Source organism: Mus musculus, chromosome 13 (assembly GCF_000001635.26).
Source record: "Mus musculus strain C57BL/6J chromosome 13, GRCm38.p6 C57BL/6J".
In the NCBI taxonomy this organism is placed as follows: Eukaryota; Metazoa; Chordata; class Mammalia; order Rodentia; family Muridae; genus Mus; species Mus musculus.
Window position 1 is genome coordinate 23,583,004 of NC_000079.6, and position 23,123 is coordinate 23,606,126.

Consider the following 23,123-nt stretch of genomic DNA (forward strand, 5'->3'; position numbering starts at 1 on the left):
TCCTCCCACATTTCCCCTTCTCTTCTCTCCTGGTGTATACCCCTTCTCTCTTTCTTTCCTCCAACCTCTGCCCATGGTGACTTCCCTGGCCTTGGGGCCAGTGAATTCTTCTGAGAGCAGCTTCCCAATAAACCTGCCTTTAATATAATCCAATCTGGCTTGAATCAGCTTATTTAGCTGGAGGAGAAGTAACTTACCAATCGATATGTCCTTCAACAAGCTCAACAGTCAATACTCACATCCACTTTTCTTTTGTTTTTCTATCTATTTTAAAGTAGAATCTTCTCTGTAGGCTGGCCAAGCCTCAATAGGAAGCTTAGGTAGAGAAAATTTGCACACAACAGAAACTGGAGGTGTCATGGGGAATTTCAACCAGTGGGAAAAGATTGAAAAACAAAACAATAACCAGAGAGGAACTGTATGAGGGTGGGCTTTTTGTTTTGTTTTGTTTTTCAGACAGGGTTTCTCTTTGTAGCCCTGGCTGTCCTGGCAGGCTGTCCTGGAACTCAGAAATCTGTCTGCCTCTGCCTGCTAAGTGCTGAGATTAAAGGTGTGTGCCACCACTGCCTGGCATGAGGTTGGGCTTTATGGAGAGGTAGTGAGTACTACTGTACTGCAATTCTGGTTTGAAGATCAGTGGGGATGGCTGAAAGGCTCTGAGCACACTCAATCAGGAATGCTTTAATAAGGAACACAACAGCAGGCATGGGAGTACACATTTCAGTGCACAGCAGGTTCAATCAGGAATGCTTTAATAATGAACAGTACAGCAGCAGGCTTGGAGGTACACATGCCAGTGCACAGCAGACAGTCAGGCTGAAGTCTATGAGGCCAGCTTGGTTTAGTGAGTTTCATACTTTGTCCCAAGAAACAAACAAACCAACAAATCACAAACAAGAAAGGAGGAACACTACAAGTTGTAGAGATCTACACCTATAATTGCATATTTAGAAGGGTGAAGCAGAGAGTTTTAGTTTGGGTTTCATAGTTGAATTACAGGGTAGCCAGGGCTACAGACTGAAATCTTGTTACAAAGAAAACAGCTAAACAAAACAAAGGGAAACAAAATATTACCATGAAGGTTTAACTCTTCACAAGGAAGTTTCAGTATTGTTTCTAAAGTAACTGTGAGTAAAGTTGACTTGTAATTAAAAAAAAAAAAACCGTTAAAAAAAACCCACATTGTGTGTGTGTGTTCTATTTGCTCTGGGATGTCTGTAGGTCAGAGGACCTATTTTGTAGGTGCTAGGGGACATACTCAGGTGTTCATTTTTGGTGGCAAAACACTTTACACAGTGAGTAGCCTCTTGGAGTACAGTTGCAATTTTGTTACTTTAAAGTGGATAGTTTCTTTGTATTTATTTTGAAAGCTTAGGAAGGATGTTGCATAAAGGCACTTTACCCAGCTTCAGAAGGGAGCCATGGTAGAGGCTGGATGGAGGCAAGACTAGCTCTGGAACTGGGCCTTTAGTTCCATCCCCAATACCTGTGATACTTCCAACACCCAGCACTTCCTGATACTTCTACTTCCTACTTTTTCTCTCTCACAAGATTGAGTCAGGGTCCCTCCCTGCTGGACCAAGAGCTCAAACTCAGAAGCTGTAAACTCCAGAGCCTGGCAGATTAAAGAGATGGGAGTGCCCAGAGCCACATCTAACATTCCACAGCCTTAATTGCAAAGAAAGTGATGTGGCTAAATTCTAGGAACTGATTTTTTTTTTTCCAGGTCTCTTTACAAAAACGAGTCAGGAGAGGGTTTTGGGAATTTTCTTGGTGTTAAAAAAACTACCCAGCAGTTCAGGAAAGGGAAGGAAATTAAATGTTTGCAGGCTTTACAAACCACTTCATCTTTTCCTGTAATTAAAAAGTAAACAAAGCAAACGTTTTTTTAAAATGGAGATCTTGTTGCTTCTCCTACAACTTAGTTCATATGCAAAAGCCTAAAAATCCAAAAGCTCTAGGTCTTTGGAAGTGAGGAACTTTTTAAGAATTAGGAGGGTAGACTCGCGAGCTGGCCCTTCGTGCTGAGACTTTCGCTTTCAGGGAGCTGAACAGAACTCTCTCCATTCAGGGCGGCGCCGCATAAAATGGCGACCTGAACGTCACTGAAAACCAGTTTAACAAGCACCGAGCGGACAACACTGCGTTTTGATCCAAATTAGGAGACGCTGCTAAATTAAGTTTTGTGTAGCTTAGCTAAACCAGGCAGTAAACCCACGGTCCCACCTCGCCTTCCCGTGCCAATGTTAATTCCCCAGAAAGACTTAGAACAAAAGACCGGATGTGTGCGCCACGGATCTGGACGCTCGGAGATGCCAGTGTGAAACGTTCGGGGTTCTTTATTCAGAACAGAAATGTAGCCTCTCTTCACTGCAGAAGTAGCCAATTTGGCAGTTTTATCTTAAATACTTGATTTGACGAGCCTGAATAGACTAGAGGAACTTTGTCCCAGTAAATAAAGAACCATATAAAGGTGGTACTGCGGGTACTAAGAACAAGCGCATAGCTCAATTTTGAACTGTTGGGTGGCTCTGAAAAGAGCCTTTGGTTTAGGAGTGTGAGTTAAATGAACTCACTTGGAGCTGGTGTACTTGGTGACAGCCTTGGTGCCCTCCGACACCGCGTGCTTGGCCAGCTCCCCGGGCAGCAGCAGGCGCACGGCCGTCTGGATCTCCCGGGATGTGATGGTCGAGCGCTTGTTGTAATGCGCCAGGCGGGACGCCTCGCCCGCGATGCGCTCGAAGATGTCGTTCACGAACGAGTTCATGATGCCCATGGCCTTGGAGGAGATGCCGGTGTCGGGGTGCACTTGCTTCAGCACCTTGTACACGTACACCGAGTAGCTCTCCTTGCGGCTGCGCTTGCGCTTCTTGCCGTCCTTCTTCTGGGCCTTGGTGACAGCCTTCTTGGAGCCCTTCTTCGGGGCGGGAGCGGACTTGGCTGGCTCAGGCATCTTCAGATCTCTTTCTTAGGAAGAAAAAGAAAGTGAGCTGCTGTGAACGGTTTCCTTATTTGTAGGCAGTCTTATGCAAATTAAGTCTTACTTTCATTCTGTTTGATTGGTTAGAGGTTACAAAGGACGGTCCCATTGGTCAAGCAGTAATCTTGTATAATAATGTTCAAGCGACTGTGCTTCTTAACACTCCTTAATCAAATTGGTTTCTTTCTAAACGCTTTAGATTAAATTGTATATATATTTTTAAAAACAGAAGTTGCTCTATTTTGAAATTCCAGAAGTTAAAGCTTGGGCTCAATTTAATACCAAATATTCTGAAACCATCGAAACGTTCCTGGAAAAACTGTATTTTAAAACTTTGATCTTTCGGTTCAGTAAAGGAAAAGGAAGATCAGAAAAGATCCAGTCGACCTCCAAGCTTCCCGGAGTCCCCAAGGCAGTGCAATTTAGTCTACAGAAAGGAAATCATAGAGTGAAAGTAAACGGTTGGGAGTAAATCTTACAGATGTCAAAAGTTAGAGAGACACAGAGATAAGACGTCTTGTTTGAAAAGAATAAACAGAACGGTTTAGACGAATTGGAAGATCGTCCATTAGGCGAAGGTGGACTGGATGGAAGCATTAAGATTAGCATATGAAAGAAGCTAGATTGCTTAGGAAGGTTGGGAATCCTTTACCACAGCCTCTGGGCAACAGCAGGAACAGTACAAAAAAAAAAAAAAAAAAGCCCGCGAAATGTCAAAGAAAAAGGCGGCCTTTCGGTTAGGTGGCTTTCTGGGAAACTTCATTAGCCCTCTTGGCCACTATCCGCTTGGATGCGGGTCCTTTATTATTTGTCCCTGGTTATTTTCAACCAGGTGGTCCTGGTGCAATCCTTTTCCCTGACAAGTCTGGAATTTGGTGACCTCTGCTTAGCCGGCCGGACAACATTTTGCATGGTACCGTGGGGTACTCTGTTTCTGACCTTCAAGGGTACCCTAAAAGTATGATTTAAAAGTATGATCTCCCTGTCTGTCTCTTCCTCCCTTCCTCCCTCCCTTCCTCCTTCTCTCTACCCTCCCCCACCCTCTTCTAGTTTCTCAGGTTTTAGCACAGCTCCTTCCTGTACTGTTTGTCTTTCAAACTAATAAAACTGGCATTGGTCGTCTGAATCTGTTTTTAAGTTCTTGTATTAATGAGACTAAGAACCCAAAGAGGGAATGCCAGTTTCTTTGGTAAACATCAGAAGTAAAATTTTAATTTAGTGGAAGTATCAAAAGAAAAATCTCGCCATTGGTATTTGTAAGTTTAGTGTCTTTATTTCGACACTCTGCACTCTTTCCTATACCTATTCCCAGGCTGGTCCAGAACTCACTGGGCCATCGAGGCTGACCTTGATAGGATGACAATATTGCTTCAGCCACTCAGATTCTTAGCTTATGGATATGAGCTAGCATGCAGAGCTGACCTAGCTCTGATTTAAAAATTTTTAATTTTAATTATTTTATTTAATTATATTTATATAACACAAATGTATAATATTTAATTGTATAATATTTAAGTGTATAATATAAATATATTTAATAATATAAGTAAATAATATTTCAGTTTAATTACTGTTAAAGACTTAAATTCCTTCACTTTTATATCTAGCTTTAAAAATCAATGAGGCAGCTGGGCAGTGGTGGTGCACACATTTAATCCCAGCACTCTGGAGGCAGAGGCAGGTGTATTTCTGAGTTTAAGGCCAGCCTGGTCTACAAAGTGAGTTTCAGGACAGCCAGGGCTATACAGAGAAACCCTGTCTCAAAAAACCAAAACCAAAACCAAAACAAAACAAAAACAAAAAACAAAAATAAATGAGACTTACACAAAGGTAATGAAGACAATGATTTGCAAAATTTAAATACTAAGAGCTACCTCCCAGTGCTGAAAATTTTTTATCCCTGATTGAAGATATCAGTAGTTATTTGTTTTCTATAAAGTTTAATGTAGCCCATGTGACCTTAAACTCACTCTGTGGCCAAGAAGTTCAAGGGTGATCTTGAACTTCTAAGCATTTTGCCACCATCTCAAGTGCTGGAATTATAAGCATGAGTTCTCTGTGCATACTTGTAGAATCTTAAATAAAAATTTTCATGTATGTGTCTATGATGTGTATTTGTGTCCTGGCATGCCTCTGGAGATCTAATTAATTTTGGTGCCTGTTTGAGTTTGTGTGTGTGTATGTGTGCGCTCACGTGTGTGTGCTTGTGTGCGCGTGGGTGTTCATCGCTGTGTATACCAAGATAGTTGGTTCTTGAATTTCCACGGAATATCCTTGTCTTCGACTTTCATCTCCAAGTAGGAACACTGGAATTACAGATGTATTCCCTTGTTCTGGGTGTGTACGGATTCTGGGGAGTCAAACTCAGGCCCTTATGCTTACATGGCAAGTACTCTACTCAGTCATTGTGCCAAGACTCATCTGTAAGTTTTTAAAAAACAAAACTAAAGTCATTTATGCAAATTAAATTTATGTGGAGCATATTAGAATTATAAAATAAGTCCTGGTAACAAATACCATAGTTTAAAAGTTATGGTATGAAAACTGGGCATGTATTAATAGCTCGGTTATAGAGGGATGGCCTAGCACACTCACTGCTGTGAGATCAGTGCATTTTGGCAAATCTGTATTATTGCATGTCTTTGGCTTCCTATCCACACCCTATCCTGTCCACACCCTTCCTATCCACATACCTGGATGCTAGGAGCCAAACTCTGGTCATTTTTAAGAGAATAACCTGCTTTTAACTGCTAAGTCATTTCTCTAGATCTTTAAGGTCTATTTTGCTATGGACTTTGTTGGATATTTTCTGGTAGAGATAAAACATTCATCCAGGGTCTGCGTAAAGAACATCTAATTTAATTAATTCTAAGAATCTCTAATTAGCTTTCCTAGCAGTCAATTCTTAGTTTTCCTACAGAAACACACACGTCCTTCTGCTGTGATCACGCGACGCTTTTTGAGAGCAAGTGGTTGAGCATCACTTTATTTTTATCTGCAAAGAAGTTCCAGGTTGCGTCCAGACTGCTATTTGAGTCCAGGAATTGGAAGTCAGCATGACAAAGTAGAGAGACACCGTCTTAAATAAGAAAAAGGTAGAGGAGGGATAGGGGGAGGATGAGGAGAGGGAAGAGGCTTGTAAAGTATCTAAGGGGTGGTCATAGAGCACACGTATGTGGATAACTCAGTCAGTAACACAGTATGTAATCAGTGCTAATGAGGAGCTGTGGTTAGGGATAGGATGTCTACTTGGCTTGCACAAGCCTGGTATGCCCATAGCAGGATCCAGAGATATTTTACACAGTCACCTTGCCCTACAGTTCCAGCAGTCCCTTGGTAGAAACCCTTGAGGAAGTTATCAAAAGCACATGAGATCTCCCCCACCCCCACCCCCCTCTGGGAGAAGTGTTGGTTATATTTCCCAGGCTAGTCAGGAACTGGTGGGGCCATGCAGCCTGTCTATCAGCCTTCTAGACATCAGGGGCTACAAGTGTACACCACCATACTATGGTGGATTCTTTGATATTCCAGACCTTTTGCCTTGCTAGGCATTGTCTAGAAGACCCTCTATAACTTTTGTGTTGATTTATATCATTTCCTGACCCCTACACCAAACAATTAAACAAAAACTTGACAATATTTGCTCTTTTTGCCTGTGTTTCAGTTAATGTCTAATTACATCTATTGGACTTTTCAACATTGACATTCTAGAGCTTTCTTTTCTCACTTTTGTACGTATATTATCTGTGCATTATTAAGGATCATTAGTAATTGCATAGCATTTGCTCATTTAATAAATACTAAATATACCCAAGCCAACCAACCAACCAACCAAATCCCCCAAAACAAACAAACAAAAAAAACCAAACAAAACCAAAACAATCATAAGTGCTGGAGAAAAAATTAAAATAGAATAGTTTGTGAATTCATGTTCAGACAGACTAGAGAGAGGTGTAGAGTTGACTTAGGCATGGTTAAGCTGTTGCAAAAATAATGTTCAAAATGTCACTTAAAAGTTTTAAGTTGATTGTTCTTTCTTTCTTTCCTTCCTTCCTTTTAAGGAGGTGGTTTTTTGTTTTGTTTTTGTTTGTTTGTTTTTTGTTTTCCTTTTGGTTTTTCCCAGCCTGGGTTTCTCTGTATAGCCCTGGCTGTCCTGGAACTCACTCTGTAGATCAGGCTGGCCTTGAACTCAGAAATCCACCTGCCTCTGCCTCCCAAGTGCTGGGATTAAAGGCGTGCGCCACCACCACCCAGCTCTTTTTTATAAATATACTATCAGTATATTTCCTTTGCTAGCCTGGGACCTGCTGGGTAGTCCAGATTGGTCCTTGAGTGCTGGGATGGCGCATATGCATTTTCAGGTACTATTACTGAGCATGAGAAAATTTTTCTTTTGTGTTTCCTGTCAAAGGTGGCTAGCCTTTTAAAGGCCTATATTCCCCAAGTCTCCCAACCACTTAAGACTCTTAATCTCCTCTACCTGGTAAATCTTGTGTTTATACAAAGGCTTACATCATTCCTGGCACTTGCTGACTGAGAGTGGCCATCTCTTTCTGTTTTCCTTCAGTTCCTTTGTCCTAATTATGATTTTGCCAATCACGTCAGGTCAATGGGATGATACATAATCACCCCCTATGTTAGAATAAAAACTCATTGAACTTCCTGTCCTGGGTGTGCTAAAGCTACCCTGGCTTCGGTTCTGACATCTCCTTTTACAAGGTTACTTTTGTTTGGTATTTCTTTGTGGGACCCTGAGAATATTCTTTTCCCAGAGCTGTAGCCCTGCAGTAACAGATCCCAAGTACTTTTGAGAAACAAGTCTGATGTAGTTGAAAAGCTAAGTATCTAGATGCAATTTTGGAGTGTGTATTGGCTTTAAAATTTATAGAATCTCTGTACAGATCAACTATTTCCCATACTAATTTACTCTTAAATTGAGATGAGGTCTATATCTAAATTACACACCAACTCTCAAGAATTTGCTGCTAAAAAAGGATACAAATGACTTTATCAATAATTTTTATATTAGTTACAGCTAAAATCACATCATTTTAGCTATATTTGGTTAAGTAAAAAACACTAACTGTAGTCACCTGTTGCTATGCAGTCCTTCGGCAAAGCTTTCATTAAGGGTAAATTCAAGGACAACCTGTGATTCAGTAATGCTCTCCTTGATATTCAGGTGTCTCTGTGGAAAGACAGGCAATTTGACAGCAAGAAGGAAAGTGCTTCTAGGTGTGCTTTTTGAGAGATCTCTAAGCACTTATTACCGCTAAAGCCCCAGGAAAGGCCTAAAACTCAGAGCAATCCCACTCTGCCCTTTAAATATACTGAACCATGAAATATAGTTGTTCTCTGTTCCCCCTAAAAAGAACCTAGAGACTCCAAGTGAAGCTTTGCCCCGGGACTCTTGTCTTCTCGTCCAGGAACTCCAAGTATTAGCTTTTGCTGAACTGGACATTTGCATGCACTCAGGAAGTGGTACCGATTGTGGGTGTGACACCTAGAGTTGGAACCTGAAGGACACCCGGCAAGTTATAGGCACAGAGCAGGTTTGGGGTGACCCGAGAAGCAAGCTTTGGGAATATACTCCAGTAAGTACCCACGTACATGGGAAATTAAAAAAGTGTAAGGAAGCATTATTTGTCTTTGTTAAATAATATGTTGAAACTAAGAGGCATGAAAGAAACTAAGGAGGATTTAAAACAATGCTTAAGATATTCTGGTTTACTCGAACCCTTGGTTCCCTGGAATAAGGGACCTTATATCCTGAGAGATCCAGATAGGGCAAATGACTCGACAAAAAGCATGAACTGCAGTGATTGATTAGGTATTTCAGGAGACATTCTTTTGAATTTATTCTCCACGAATTTAGTTATTGAATGCTTCCCAGGGTAGGGGCTTGTTCTGAAGGAAGATGAAATATTGTAACTTGTTTAGCCCCGGCCTGGGACTGAGAACAAAGCAGAACAAGCCCCCAGGCATGCCAAGGCAGGGCTGTTGTTAAGGCATTCCTTAGAACATCTTGGCCGTAAAGATGAAAAGGTATTCAAGGACAAATGGGGCTACATTATCTAAGCTAACACCATCTGGCCGGAACCTCCCCTCAATCCGAGGACAGGCAGGGTCATCTTATCTAAAGTCCACACCATCTGGCCAGAACCTCCTTTCTGTCTGTTACCCCTTGGCGCCGAGTAAAGTCATATACATCAACTGGTTGTTATGTGAACAAAGATAAGCCCCAAGCCCACCGGAACAAAGCTCTGATGCCCCTTTTTGCTGACATGTAATCTTTCTGTTAATGAATCAATCCCGTGCCTTTGTCAAAATTCCTTGTACTCCTAACCTTCTGCTTCTTTAAAAACCCCTAGCTTCCGAGCCTCAGGGTCGACTCCCCTGCCTCCTGTGTGAGGTACGTGTCAGCCCGGAGCTCTGCCAATAAAGCCTCGTGCATCTTGCAACAAGAGAGGATTCTTGTGTTCGTGGGTGCTTCCTGTCCCTGGACTAGAGTGGGGGTCCCTAAATTTGGGGTCCTACAGTTCAACTCTTAATTCTACCATCTCTCTCTCTGTCTCTCTCTCTCTGTCCCTCTCTCTCTCTCTGTCTCTACACACACACACACACACACACACACACACACACACACATATGAGAAAGACTCCTTCTTTGGGGAAGTATTGGGACCAAAAAGCTAAAGAAACATAGGCCCCAATTTTACTATTAATAGGAAACCTTTTTAAAGAGGGATTTGATCCAAGCTGTTGCATCGATAATTAGTGACAGATGGTAGCCAGCCGCTTGACCTTTACAATTGGCCAGTGGGGGCACCACAGGAGTTGGCACACCGGGCAAGTTTATCAAGCGACTCAAGCGCTTAACTGGCCTCGCAGGATCATGCAAACCTTAAGTGATTAAAAAAAAAAAATCACCACTACATTTTCGGAAAAGAGATTTATTGTCCCTAATGGGAATAACTTCAAGATGTAGTGTTCAAGTCTTGAAGATTAATTTGGGGTATATTTCAGAGGAAGGGTTAGGAAAAAGTCAACAAGGCGTTGTTTAACCAGTTCTACAGGAAGAAAGAGATGTCTATTAGGGGAATGACTGCCTGGCGCCAAGAATAGAGAACAACAGGAAGGAAAAGCCTGGCCGGTTTAGTTAGGAAGACAGTGGTGGGAGGAGGAATGGGGTCAGAACAGCCTGGAGGCTGATGTGCTGCAGGTTCTTTGGTTAATCAGGAACCAGATGCCCTTTCCTGAGGAGGTAGGCCTCTCAGGAGTAAGGGAGGAAGTGGCTTTTCTGGCAAAAAGAAACCACCAAAGGAGATTCTGAGAAATGCAGTTTTCTCAGTAACAGTTCTGTTTACCTGATCAAAGTCCTGCCCAGGCTAGGCCTAGGCTGTTGTTTTAGGACATCAGCAGCAACTGCTCCATTTTTAGAGCTTGCTACAGACCTAAACATCAGGAGCCTGTGGGATAATACCACTGGAGGGTTTTGCTACAAGGGATGAGAAATAGCTGTATGCCATGTCATTGTGGCTCAGTGTTTAATATGCTTTTCCTCAAGCTATTATACATTATAGGGATGTCCTATTACTAGCCACACCCGAACAGGCTTATCTCACATCTGCGCCTTCCTGTTTGCACCATTGCCATGAAGGATAGCTTACAAACTGCTCCTGAAAATGTTCGACTCCTTATAATTTCTTAGGTACTACAATGGAGTACCACATTATTAAACCACAAAATTGAAGTTCAGTTTACTCAATTACAAACAGAAATGATTTGCAAAAGCTTTTGGGAGACATGCATAGACCTTATTTAAAGTGAAATGCTAAACAACTGATATCATTGTTTGATATTTTAAAGGAAATCCTAGGTACTTCTCGCCTAAAGAGTTTTTCTAGCACTGAAGAACTACGTTCTGTCTAATAAGTTAATTGTATTTCTTTTTATAACTTCTTGGATTTGCCCTAAAATAACCTTTTTTATTCCTTTCAAAGATTCCATAAGAATATTTATCGATAGCTCTAATGGACAAGGGTAGTATAGCAGTTTCCTCTAGGATTGAATGCCTTAGAGAATCTCCTTACACTGGAAGTTAAAAAACTCAGAATAACTTTCTGGAAGTCCCTGAAACTAAACAGATTCACCAGGCCCCTTCTCAAGAGTAAAGAAACCAAGCTGCAAAAGCTGAAAGGAGAAGCAGAAAGCAGCTGAGATGCCTGGAAGAGGTTTAGATCAACTGGATGACTCGGGGCAGTCTCTACCTTGTTGAGCTACCTTGGGCTATGCAATGTGCTCCAGGGTACCCAGCTTTTGAAAGATGCCACCTATGCTGGGATGGGCCTTTGGTGATGCAGTTGTCTTTTGAGTTTTCAAATTTCTGCTCCTGTAGGTCACCTTTCATGTCCACTCCTGTACTCCTTAATGACACACACACATAGAGTTGATTTATGTTCAAAATATCCCCCAAACTGCAGTTTTAGTCTATTGGAAAAACCCTGAAACAGGGCAGAGGAATGCATTGAATAAAGTGTTAGCATTTGGGAAAAGATTTACTTGTGTTTTTTCTTTGGGGGTGGGGAACTGCTGGCCATTGTCCAATTATACTGAAGGCAAATTGGAACCAAGAGTCACAAGTGTGACCAGTTTGAGGTCTCCTAAATGGAGCTCTTTTACATTAGCTCACAGACAGGCTAAATGTGTGTCCTTTGGCAGAGACAATTTGGAACTCATGGTAGCTGTGGGCCCAAAGTAATAGAATGGGCCAGATCTAGCTACCCAGAGACATCTTCAGGTTTCAGGTTAACCAGTGTACTTGGAAGATAGGAAGGGTGTCCCCATTCAGCCAAGGGGCCCATGGATGTTTCCCTGAGCCTTTGCCTGAGAGGGTATTGCTAGCCTGTGGATAGTTCCTGGAATTCTTGGTCAAGAGATTCTTGTGGGGTTCTAGAAAGCTTCTGGAACCTTCAACTAAGCACTCTGAAGACTGGGTTGGGGACCCTGAGAGGCCTAAGTAGGGTGTGTCTTTGTTAGGACCCGTGAGTAATCTTATCCTGCTAGTTTGGCGGTGTTGGATTCTTGTTCTAGTGAAATGGAGAAAAAACTCCCATCTGGCCGTCAAACTGTCATAATGAAACAGAGGGAAGAGAGGAGAGAAGGATGGAGATGGAGAGTGGAAGAAACCACTGCTTGAGAGAGATAAATAGCCCAGTCTAGCCTACTTGTGACTTGGAGCTGTCAAGTGGATGAGGGCAGGTTGTAGAGGCTCAGGTTGCTAGTAGACCTAGGATGCCCTTCCTAGGTTTTGGCATAAAATGCTTGATTTCTGAGGCCACATAAAGACATAGAGGGCTAAGAGACTGACCTTCAACAGATAAGGACTGTGTTTGTTAGTGCACACAGGGTGGGGTGGTGGGGTGGGGGTGGAGAGCAGCATCCTTGGGTCTGCCGAGGGAAAAACCTGGCTTCCACACTTACAGGGGCAGGGTGAGGAACTTGAAAACTGTTGCAACCATAGGGGGTTACACGTCTCTCCTGCAGTCTCTCTTTCTTCAAATTCCTTATCCAAGACAAGATAGACTATCCTTTCTGTGCCAACAGATTAAAGCTGGACCAGGTCATTTGTAATCTCATGTGATCACCCTGGAGCAAATTAAAACTCATCTTGAAGGTGTATGGACATAACAGTAGTTTGGGCCTACATTACATAATGAGAGTTATTCTATTCTCTTACTAAAAAGGTCAGTCTGTCTCAGTGCCTTGTGTTCCTAATCAGAAGCCTTTCAAAGGGAAACCAGGAAAGGGTGGGGCTTCTAGAACCCCTGGAGTTGGCAGGTGGAGGTGGAAAGACTGAAGTTCAATGACGCTTGTTCTGTTTAGAATGAATACACCTACTGAGTGTGTAACCACCCTAAGCACGTAGAGATTAATAAGAAAAAAACTTGTAATGATTGCTCATGACTTCTCTGAACAGAAATCCTTGACGGTTTATATAGGTTTATGGCCCCAGGTTACACTTTGATCAATTACCATGTTTCATAGAGTAAAATCCCAAGGTTTGGTCTTTGAACACGTAGGGACCTTCGCAGTATAAAACATTGTTACAGTTTTCTAGAGACAGAGTAGGGCAGCCTTTCCCACACAGCTGCCAACCAGGGTTTTCCTGCCTGCCTAGCAGAATGCTCTTTCTGATAAGAGGTACAGGGCTTGATTAGCACCTGTCAGCAGGGTTGCCCTCTCCAAACTGACTGGCAGAGGGGCCTGCTCTGTAGAGAAGTTTTACTTTTGCACAACTTAATGTCTTCTAAGCAAGTTTATTGGTAAACCTGTAACATCAGTTTCTTCCGTTTCCTCTTCCAGATACTCTGTCTCGTTCCCCATACTTCCCACCAAGAGCAGAAATGGTCCTAAGGTACCCCATGTTGGAAAGCGCAACAGAATATAGCCTGGCAGAACAGTAGATCAAAGAACATTTTAGCTGGAAGCCAGGCTAGTCTCATAGAGATACTCAAGGTGGGAACATACACAGGCTCAGACGGAGAGGAGGTGAGATTCCAAGGGCCTGCATGAAGAAGAATTTTTAACTAAAATTGAGTAAGAAGCACTTTGTAAATTAATCTGTAAGACAGGTCAGGTTATTATTTACAAGGGAAAGAATAAGAATTTAGTCTGTGTTTGGCTCAGGAAACAAAGCAAAATGTCCATTTAAATCAGAAACTCCACAAGATACAAACAAAACCCAGAAAAACAACAACAAAACCCAAAAACAAACAAACAAATAAACAAACAAACAAACCAAAACCATTTTAAGACATTTAGGATGTCTTTACTTGCTGTTGTTTTTCAGGGTCACCTCACATCACGGTCAGTATTGTCAGGTGGAGCAAGTAATATCTCATTAAAAACATGCTAGGCCTAATGTGTATAAATGACTATGAAACACACTTGGTATTGCGTTAGTGTAGTGCAGAGTTAGTGGAAATTATCAGTGATTTATAGTGATGTGTGTTGTTCGTGCACAGACTGCAGAGTTCCCGATCCAATCGGAATTGCTTGTTTCCTGTTGAAGTCCCCATTGCCTGCTGATGCAATGTAGTGTCTTACTAGACCACAAGATGCTAGTTTGAAGAGTACATCGGAGCAGGTCCTTGTGCTACATATGCTTTAGTTCCAGCTCTTTGGGAGGTAGTGGCAGAAGGATGAGGGCTTCAAAGCTGTTTTGGCTACATAGCGAGTTCTAGGCCAGCATGGGCTACAGGAAATGAAAAATGAAAGCAAACCCAAAGGTCAACCAAGCATCCAATCAAAACAATTGGCTAGAATGCTTGCAAGCATGACTACTGTTCTGATAAAGTTTGCCCTGTGAAATCTACCCCCACATTCACAACTTTTTTTCCCCCCACCTCACTAAGTAAAACTTAAATATCACATTGACTTAAAGATACGTTCCAAGGTTTTCCTTTATGGGTGAGAACTCAGAGAAGGAAGGTTTACGTTTGCCTTTGCCTTCTAAAAATGAATCAGATCTGGAGTATGTATATGTTGTGTATTAAAATAAGGGACCTATATGCACATTAATTATATATTACAATAATTATCTAAATGTATGTAATATAAGTCTATCAGCCTGAAAACAACTCATGCATTGACATAAACAACACCTGGTTAGTGTTTACAGGAGAATGGCACACAGCTATCTTAGCACCAGACAGAAGATGAAGGCTCAACATGTTAATGATAGAAAGGGACACGATAAGGATTTTAATTTACAGAGAGGAAGACCAGATACTCTGAAAATCTTCACCCGCACAACCCATCCTTGCCTGCTTAAAAAACAATAAACAATTATATATAACAACAGAAATCCTTGAAATGCCACAGAACAACATAGACTTAAGACCTAAACAGGGTAATGAACATAAAGGCTAGGAACTTCTGGGTAAATGTCACCAAGAGATTTGAGATTTAAGAGTTCATTTTTGACTGCTGGAGGAAAGAGTTTCGGATTGTTGTTATTGTTTTGTTTTTGTTTTTGTTTTTCAGAACGAAGATGCCTACACTCAGATCAAGGGTAAATTCAGAGTCTGTTTGTCTATACAACTGGCAGAGGACAGAGGAAGAAGCTGGATCCAAACGGTACAGTGGAGTTTCAAGGGCCCTGGCATTAAAATTATGCAGCCTCGCAGCGCCACCTAGTGGTTTCCAAAGGCAAATCGCTTTTTCTTTTAGGCTATCAACTATGTTTTTAAGTTCAGTTGGCAACCTTTGATTATTATCATTGTTGTTGTTGTTGTTAATTGTTTAGGTGTAGGCAAGTCGTCTATTGAACTACTGTTTATCGTGTGCCTCTTACGTGACAGACTCATCCTCAAGGACTCTGGTTGTTGAAATATAAGGTTAAAAATAAATTTCATGATGTCAAAGTGAAAAACAGACAGCTTGGAGCATCCCTTGGTCATCAACAGAAATTTCTGCACACTTCCGCAGACAAGCAAAGAATTTCAGAGATTGAAATTCTCAGAAGCCATAAACTAATGACTTATTGTGGTTTGAGTAAATACAAACGGGCAATTTGAACAGGAGCAAGCAGAAGTGATCCAGCAATAACGTGCAACATGCGCCTAACCATGACGCCGCAGGAGACTGGCAGGGTTTGTAAAAGGACAGTTTCAGAGGCTGGCAAGACGGCTCTGCAAGCAAAGGCATTTGCTGCCAAGCTCTCCTCCTTGATTGATTTCCATCTCTGGGATCCACACGGTATTAGGATTCACAAATAATTTATTATCTTGGATAAATGCAGAAGAAAAATGAAAGAAGGAGGAGGAGGAGGCGGAAGAGGAGAAAAGGAAGAAAATTTAAAAAGGCAAAAAGGGGTTGGGGGATAAAAGCTTCATCAAGGTTGTGAGAAAAAAATGTGGAGTTGCAAATCACATTGGCTGGGATGCATATTAGGCCTTCCAAAGTCCCCTGGGTCCTCCTGTTTTCCTTACCTTCTTCCAAAATGTTTGTTCCAGAGCCAGCCCACATCAAAGGGGCAAGGCCACTCCAGAAACCCTTGCCCAGCTTTCTATCTGCCTTCTAATGGGCCTTCACTCTGTCACATGCATGCATACACAAAATAAAACAAAATATGCCAAAAAAGTGATTTTATACTTTCTGTTGTGGGCTAACCTTTCAACATATTACCCTTAGAAATTACTGTAACAGGTAATGAACTGCATCTAAGATTAGAAAAGATTTAAATACAACAGACAAGCTAAGATACAGAGTGTCAAGGTTTGTATATGCTTGGCCCAGGGAGTGGCACTATTAGAAGGTATGGCCTTGTTGGAGTAGGTGTGCCACTGTGGGTGTGGGCTTTAAGACCCTCATTTTAGCTGCCTGGAAGCCAATATTCTGATAGCTTTCAGATGAAGATGTAGAACTCACAGCTCCTCTTGCACCATGCCTGCCTGTTTGCCACCATGTTCCCACCTTGATGATAATGGACTGAACCTCTGAAACTATAAGCCAGCCCCAATTAAATGTTGTCCTTATAAGAGGTACCTTGGTCATGGTATCTGTTCACAGCAGTAAAACCCTAAGACACAGAGAATAATGTTTTGAAGTACACACAGCATAACTTGAATAATTTGATATTGGCTTCAGAAAAAAATAGCACGATAGTAAAGAATTAGCATCATATACACTGTACTTTTCTTACAATCTAATTAAAGAGCAACACCAGCAGAGACATATAAAGCATACAGTATAGCAAAGAAGCCAGAGTAAAGTGAAACAAGGGAGAAAATTTTTATTTTATTAGTTAATTTATTTTCTAGTTGTCCTAGTCAGGGTTTTACTGCTGTGAATAGACACCATGACCAAGGCAAGTCTTATAAAAATAACATTTAATTGGGGCTGGCTTATCGGTTCAGAGGTTCAGTCCATTATCATCAAGGTGGGAGCATGGCAGTATCCAGGCAGGCATGGTGCAGGCAGAGCTGAGAGTTCATCCAAAGGCTGCAAGTGGAAGACTGACTTCCAGGCAACTGGGGTGAGAGTCTTAAGCCCACATCCACAGTGACACACCTATTCCAACCAGGCCATACCTCCAGATGGTGCCACCCCCTGGTCCAAGAATATACAAACCATCACATTCCACTCCCTGGTCCTCATAGACTTGTTCAAAAACATGAGTCTATGGGGGCTATACTTAAACATAGTATAATGTAAAATGCATTTAGTCCAACTTTCAAAGTCCTCATAGTCTATAGCAGTCTCAACAATGTTAAAAGTCCAAAGTTCAAGGTTTCTTCTGAGATTCATCCAACTAATTAACTGCAATCCCCAAAGCAAGGCAGGAAACCAGCTAGGCAAAGTCCAAACTCTGCATCTCCATGGCTGATGTCAAAGTGGTCCTCTTTGTTGACTGTAACAAACTGCTTGCTCCTGGGCTAGTTCCACTCCCTGTTAGCAGCTTTCCTCAGCATGTATCCCATGGCTCTGGCATCTTTAACATCCTTGAGTCTCCAAGGCAATTTCAATGTTACAGCTTCTTGTTTCAGTGTCTGGGATTCCACTTGATCTTTTGGACTCCTCCTAAGGGCTGGCATCACTTTTCCAGCTCTGCCCTCTGTAGCACTCTAAGCTCAGGTTGATCCATTCCTCTATGGCTGCTGTTCTTGGTGATCATCCTATGATACTGATATCTCCGATACACTGGGGTGTTTCACTCCAACTAGGCTTCACCAATAGCCTCTCATAGGCTCTCTTCATGGTGCCAAGCCTCAAATCCTTTGCATGACCCCTTCAGTCCTGGGCCATCAATTACAGCTGAGGCTATACCTTCTCCAATGGCCTTCCATGACCTCTCACAGTACCAAGCCTCAGCTGTTCTTCATGACACCTTCATGCCTTCAAAAGCAGTACCACCTCGTGATTCTTACACATTTCCAAGTCCAGCTGCAGCACGAGATACAATCTTGGCTATCTCTGGAACACAGCTTCGTTGTGCTCCCAGAAACCCTTCCCAGAAGATTTTACCTCCGTGATGCTGGTCTCTTCATAATCACTGCTAATTTCTTAGCTCCAGCTAACCAGCATCAACTGGCCCAGTAGTTCCTTCCATTCTTAACTCTAGAGCCAGAGCCACATGGCTGAAGCTGCCGAGTTCTGCTGCTTACAGGAACTAGAAGATGACCCGCTTGTACTATTACATTGTCACTGGCTTTCTGTTTTCCAAATCCTTCACTGCCTAGGCTTGGCTATCCTGGGTCTTGCTCTGTGGATTGGCCTTGAACGCAGAGCTCAGCATGCCTGTCTCCTGGGATTAAAGGTGTGTACCACCATGCCTGGATCTAAATTTAGCTGGGTAGGATCTTGCCCCAAGGTCCCACCCCCTTAATCTGTTATCTCCTAGAACATAGGATTTTGCTCCATTTCACTTCCTGGTACCCCTTTAATACTTGAACGATATATTTTATATTTTTCTTTTCTAAGCTTGCTATGTTTGTTCAAACTTCTCTTCATAAGACTTAACCAGAGAACAAAGTCTCTGCTGGGCTTTTTGAAATTTCCTTTGTCAGTACAATTAATCTGAATCTCTTCACCTTAGCCTCAGGCAGACTTTTCAGGCAAGGGCAAAAAGTAGCCACATTCTTCACCAAAATACCACAAAAACCTAAAGAGTCAATTTTGTGTTAAACTTTATGCCACATTCTGAAATTCTTCTCCTTTGAAATATCTTGGGCCAGGTCAACACAGTTCAAATTACTCCCGGCAACTAAGTTTTCCATATTCCTACTAGGATGACCCATTAAGCCCCATTTAAAGCATTCCACTGCTTTCCAAATCCAAAGTCTCAAAATCCACATTCTTTCAAACAAAAGCATGGTCAGCCCTATCACAGCAATACCCCACTCCTGGTACCAACTTCTGTCTTAGGGTTTTACTGCTGTGAACAGACACCATGACCAAGGCAAGTCTTATAAAAACAACATTTAATTGGGGCTGGCTTACAGGTTCAGAGGTTCAGTCCACTATCATCAAGGTAGGAGCATGGCAGTATCCAGGCAGGCATGGCACAGGCAGAGCTGAGAGTTCTACTACTTCATCCAAAGGCTGCTAGTGGAAGACTGACTTCCAGGCAACTGGGGTGAGAGTCTTAAGCCCGCACCCACAGTGACACACCCATTCCAACCAGGCCATACCTCCAGATGGTACCACTCCCTGGTCCAAGAATATACAAACCATCACACTAGTACTGGGGATTAAACCCAGGGTCTCAGACATGCTAGATAAATGTGTTCCCACTGAGCTATTTTTCTAGCCTCTCTTCTTTTTAGTCTTTAGACAAGGTCTCACTAAGTCTTCCAGACTGGCCTTGAACTCACTCTATAGATTATAAATCCTGACCTTATAATCATCCTGACCCAGCCTGTAAGTAGTCCGGTTTACTGGTCTTTACTACCCGGCCTAATGCACCTAAAAATAAATTTTAAAATATCAGGAATTAATTATAAAAAATGGAAAAGTATCTGCAAGTCAAAATCTTCTTTGAGAAAGGTTTATACGCGCGTGTGTGTGTGTGTGTGTGTATGTGTGTTTGCGTGTGTGTGTAATGTAATTAAGAATCGAAAGTAACTACCAGAAAGAAGCTTTAAGAAGTCACAAGACACAAAGCATCGTGGCACAGGCCTGTCATCTCAGCACTTGGGAGGTAGAGCTAGGTAGATTGGTTGTTCAGGTCCAGCCTGGGTTACATACTGACATCCGGTTTCAAATAACAATAAAAACCTGGAGCACAAGCAAAGTGCAGAACCAGAAGAGTTCTATGGACAACTTTAAAAAAAATTTAAAAATAGAACATGATGATTTTTGAGAAAAGAAGAAAATCACTAAGTAACATGAATAAAGAAAAATGTCAGAAATTAGGGTGCTCATTTAGGGCACCCCACCATCCATAGCAATGCACAACCTTATTTGATCTGACAAATTTTGATCAATATAAAAGGCTTGATCTTTATTTTACAGAACTTGTTTCAAAAGAACAGTAGCACTCATTTCCCTACTTTAAAATTGTGTAATCTTATTACCCAAAATGAAGAAAACCAGGGGAGAGCACTTAAAAAAATAAGTAAGAGGAAAGAAGAAAGAGAGACAGGAAAGAGAGTTACGTATTATTTTATGGCTAATGTGCATGTTAAAGTAGAGCTACTTAAAATAAGAAAAAAAAAAGAAACAGAAACAAACAATTCAGTTAAAAAATATTATGTAGGATTTGTTCCAAAAAACAATAAAACAACCAACCAAACCGAATCAACCCCCTCCCTTGCTAAAGCTGCCACTGTGAGACACTGATGGAGGAGATCCTAGGGCACCTCTGGAAGCACAGAGGAGGAGGCTCCCAGGACACAGCGAGGGACAGTAGTACAATTTGGGGAGACTTCCGAGAAACTGGGAAGAAAGACAAGAGGTTCTTGATGTTATCCTGGATACAGCCAGGCAGAGCCTGGCAAACCAGACAGGATGTAAGCAGATGATGAAGTAAAGCAAACCAGTCTTGTTCCGGGAATTGTACTCTGAGCTGCACACGAGTGCTCTACCGCCAAGCCAGCTATGTTTAGCTCCGTATTTGGTATTGAAGATAGTGCAGTTATCAATGATAGCAAATAAGAATATAGAAACAAGTTGGTTTAACAAGACCTCAACTGAGTTCACAGGCATGAGGATGTACATGAGAAATTACCTATTTGAAAACAAAACAGGAAAGTCATTCCTGTCTTCATAGCAATGTGAAGATTTTAGTTCCCAGAATAAGCTTCTAGATGGATGTGAAACACACTGAAGACTTTAAAGTGAATTACACAAGATCCATTTCCACATATAGGTATATTTTGTTATGTTTACATTGTGATGACTATGGTAACATGTCTATACCTTCTCAAACAACCTAAAGAGTCAATTTTGTGTTAAACTTCTGTGGGTCCGTAGTAGAGAGTTTAAACAGTAAAATTGTTACTAATGAACCAAAATGGTTAAGATGGTGAGAGAAAAAGAGAAGGAAGAAGAAGAGAAAGAGAAGGAGGAGAGGGAGGAGGAAGAGGAGAAGGAGAAGAAGAGAAAGAAGGAGGAGGAGGAGAAGAGAAGAAGAAAGTAAAAGAAAGCGGCCTCTCAGCAGTTGAGCACTTGTTGCTCTTGAAGAGCTATGTGTTCAGTTCTCACCACCCACATGGAGGCCAGTAATGCTCCAAAATTCTTTTTTTTTTTTTTTTTTTTTTTTTTTTTAGGGGATCCAACACTCTCTTATGTCCTGCAACACTGCACAAAAGGGGTTTATTTACATACCCCAGAACAATCCAATTTAAAAAGAAAAAGGAGGGTGAGGAGGAAAAGGAGGAGGAGGAGGAGGAGGAGAAGGAGGAGGAGGAGGAGGAAGAGGAGGAGGAGGAAGAGGAGGAGGAGAAGCTGCAGCAGCAGCAGCTTGGTGGTCTGGCTTGGTTACGGTGACCATATTTCACTGTTGTCACTGAGGTGGCACCTGCAAGTACATGCATTTCTGCTCATCCATCTTCAGACTCCTACCTTTTATTTTCAGCTAAAGCTTTATGGTGTGAAGCGAGCACGGCCTGAAGCATTCCTGTCCATTACTTTAATTGCCATGCCCTTAAATGGATCATGCTCAGAGATGGGCCAAGCCCTCTATAAACATAGATATGCTCCATGAACAAAATCCCCATGCTTCCTTTGTCTTGAGAGGCCATTGCTCTGAGAATGATTTCTGGGTTCTCCCTGCCTACTGTAGATAAATCTTTCTTCACTCTTTTATTCTTGAGTGTGCTTACTTAAATTGAACCCACCAGGCTGGATTACACAGCTCAGTGAAACAAATTCGCTGATGTCATGTCCAGGAACATGAGTGAGAGGAGACTCACAGGTAGGTAGTTCATTCAAAAGTAGTCACACCACTGAGAAATCCCATGCCACCTGGTGGATGGTCTCATTGGAAGCTGTGTCATGGAACCCCTTCCTCAGCTAACTCTCTTTCTCCTCTGGACTCTGGCTGGAGACAGCTGGGAAACAGGTGGAAAAGGTGGCTGGATTCCCAGTTGAGGGTCCTCATCACCTCTGCCTGCTCCTTCCGCTATGGAGTTCATACATACAGTCTCATCACCAAAGGCCTAGTTATACCTGTTGTTTACTTTGCTATCATGACTTCTGGGCCAAGGTCACCTGTGTTCCATATGGCCATAAGCATGGGATGGCCATGCTTATGCTCTGAGGAAATGGGTGAACTGAAACAGCCCCGATGGGGGTGGGGCAGTTGAGTAAGTGTGGCCCTGCTCTATAGAGTGAGGGATATCTGCTCATCATGGATGCCAGTGGGTGCTTATGGGGAGAAAGCCGAAATTTCACTATCTTGTGAGAAGCAAGGCTCACTTTTAAAACAGTTACACTCACTAGTTTAGTGTGTTTGTGTGCAGGTTGGAGGGCAACTGTCAGCTGGTTGTCCTCCCTTTCCACGGTGTGGGTCCTAGGCTCTGCACTTCAGTAGTCAAGCTTGATGGGGACCTCCTTTATCTGTTGAGTCACTTTGCCTGCCCAAGTTGTTTTGTTGTTGTTGTTGTTTGCTTTAACCTGTTCTTTGGATTAATTCCTTAGGGTTAGCAAGTGATGATGTCCTCAGTGTAATGATTACAACAAGGACTCCGAGCTAATCCGGCTGGATCAGCACGCTCGCTGGCGCTTACTCTCTATTGGATACTGGAAAATGAACAAGCAAAAAAGAGGATCTGGAATGTTGTCTGCTGTGCGCACTCACGCCTACATTATGTACTGTGGATCCTATGCACTTCTGCCTTTGTGTGTCCCTTCATCTATTAAAAATAATAGTGGTATCAGAATTAAAGGAAGATGAGTACAGCTATTAGAATATTTTCTTTGACCTCAATTTTAAATTTTCTCTTATTTTTAAATTAATTTTTCATTTCACACTCATGGATATTTTGCTTATATGTATGTACATGTACCTTGTATGTGTCTGCTGCTTACAAAGGCCAGAACACGATGTCAGATCCTCTGCAAGTGGAGGTACAGAGAGCTGGTACCAACTATGTAGGTTCTGGAGACAGAACCTAGGTCCTTTGTAAGAGCAATAG

General features: G+C 42.1%; 1 protein-coding gene and 1 long non-coding RNA gene across 6 annotated transcripts in view; one reads left to right on the forward strand and one right to left on the reverse strand.

The window, feature by feature from the left end:
* Positions 1-666: 666 nt before the first annotated feature.
* H2bc6 (H2B clustered histone 6) overlaps positions 667-23,123 on the reverse strand; it is a 37,455-nt gene continuing 14,998 nt past the window's right edge. The window contains exon 2 of one of the 3 annotated variants that reach the window (NM_178194.4): positions 667-2,963. In NM_178194.4, the coding sequence (NP_835501.1) occupies positions 2,573-2,953 (381 nt within the window). In that variant the 5' untranslated portion in view covers positions 2,954-2,963 and the 3' untranslated portion in view covers positions 667-2,572. Of the gene's footprint in view, positions 2,968-23,123 lie in introns of those variants that run through there. The other 2 variants (NM_001177653.1, NM_001290530.1) reach the window with 2 other exon arrangements.
* On the forward strand, positions 8,320-22,951 carry Gm33387. Of its 3 annotated transcripts, none has more exons than XR_873173.2 (3): positions 8,320-8,574; positions 15,028-15,120; positions 22,627-22,951. It is a non-coding gene; the product is annotated as a predicted gene, 33387 (long non-coding RNA). The 3 variants fall into 3 exon arrangements; XR_873172.2 differs by lacking the exon at positions 22,627-22,951 and adding an exon at positions 13,345-13,530 and having other exon boundaries at positions 15,028-16,134; XR_382127.2 differs by lacking the exon at positions 22,627-22,951 and adding an exon at positions 15,290-16,134.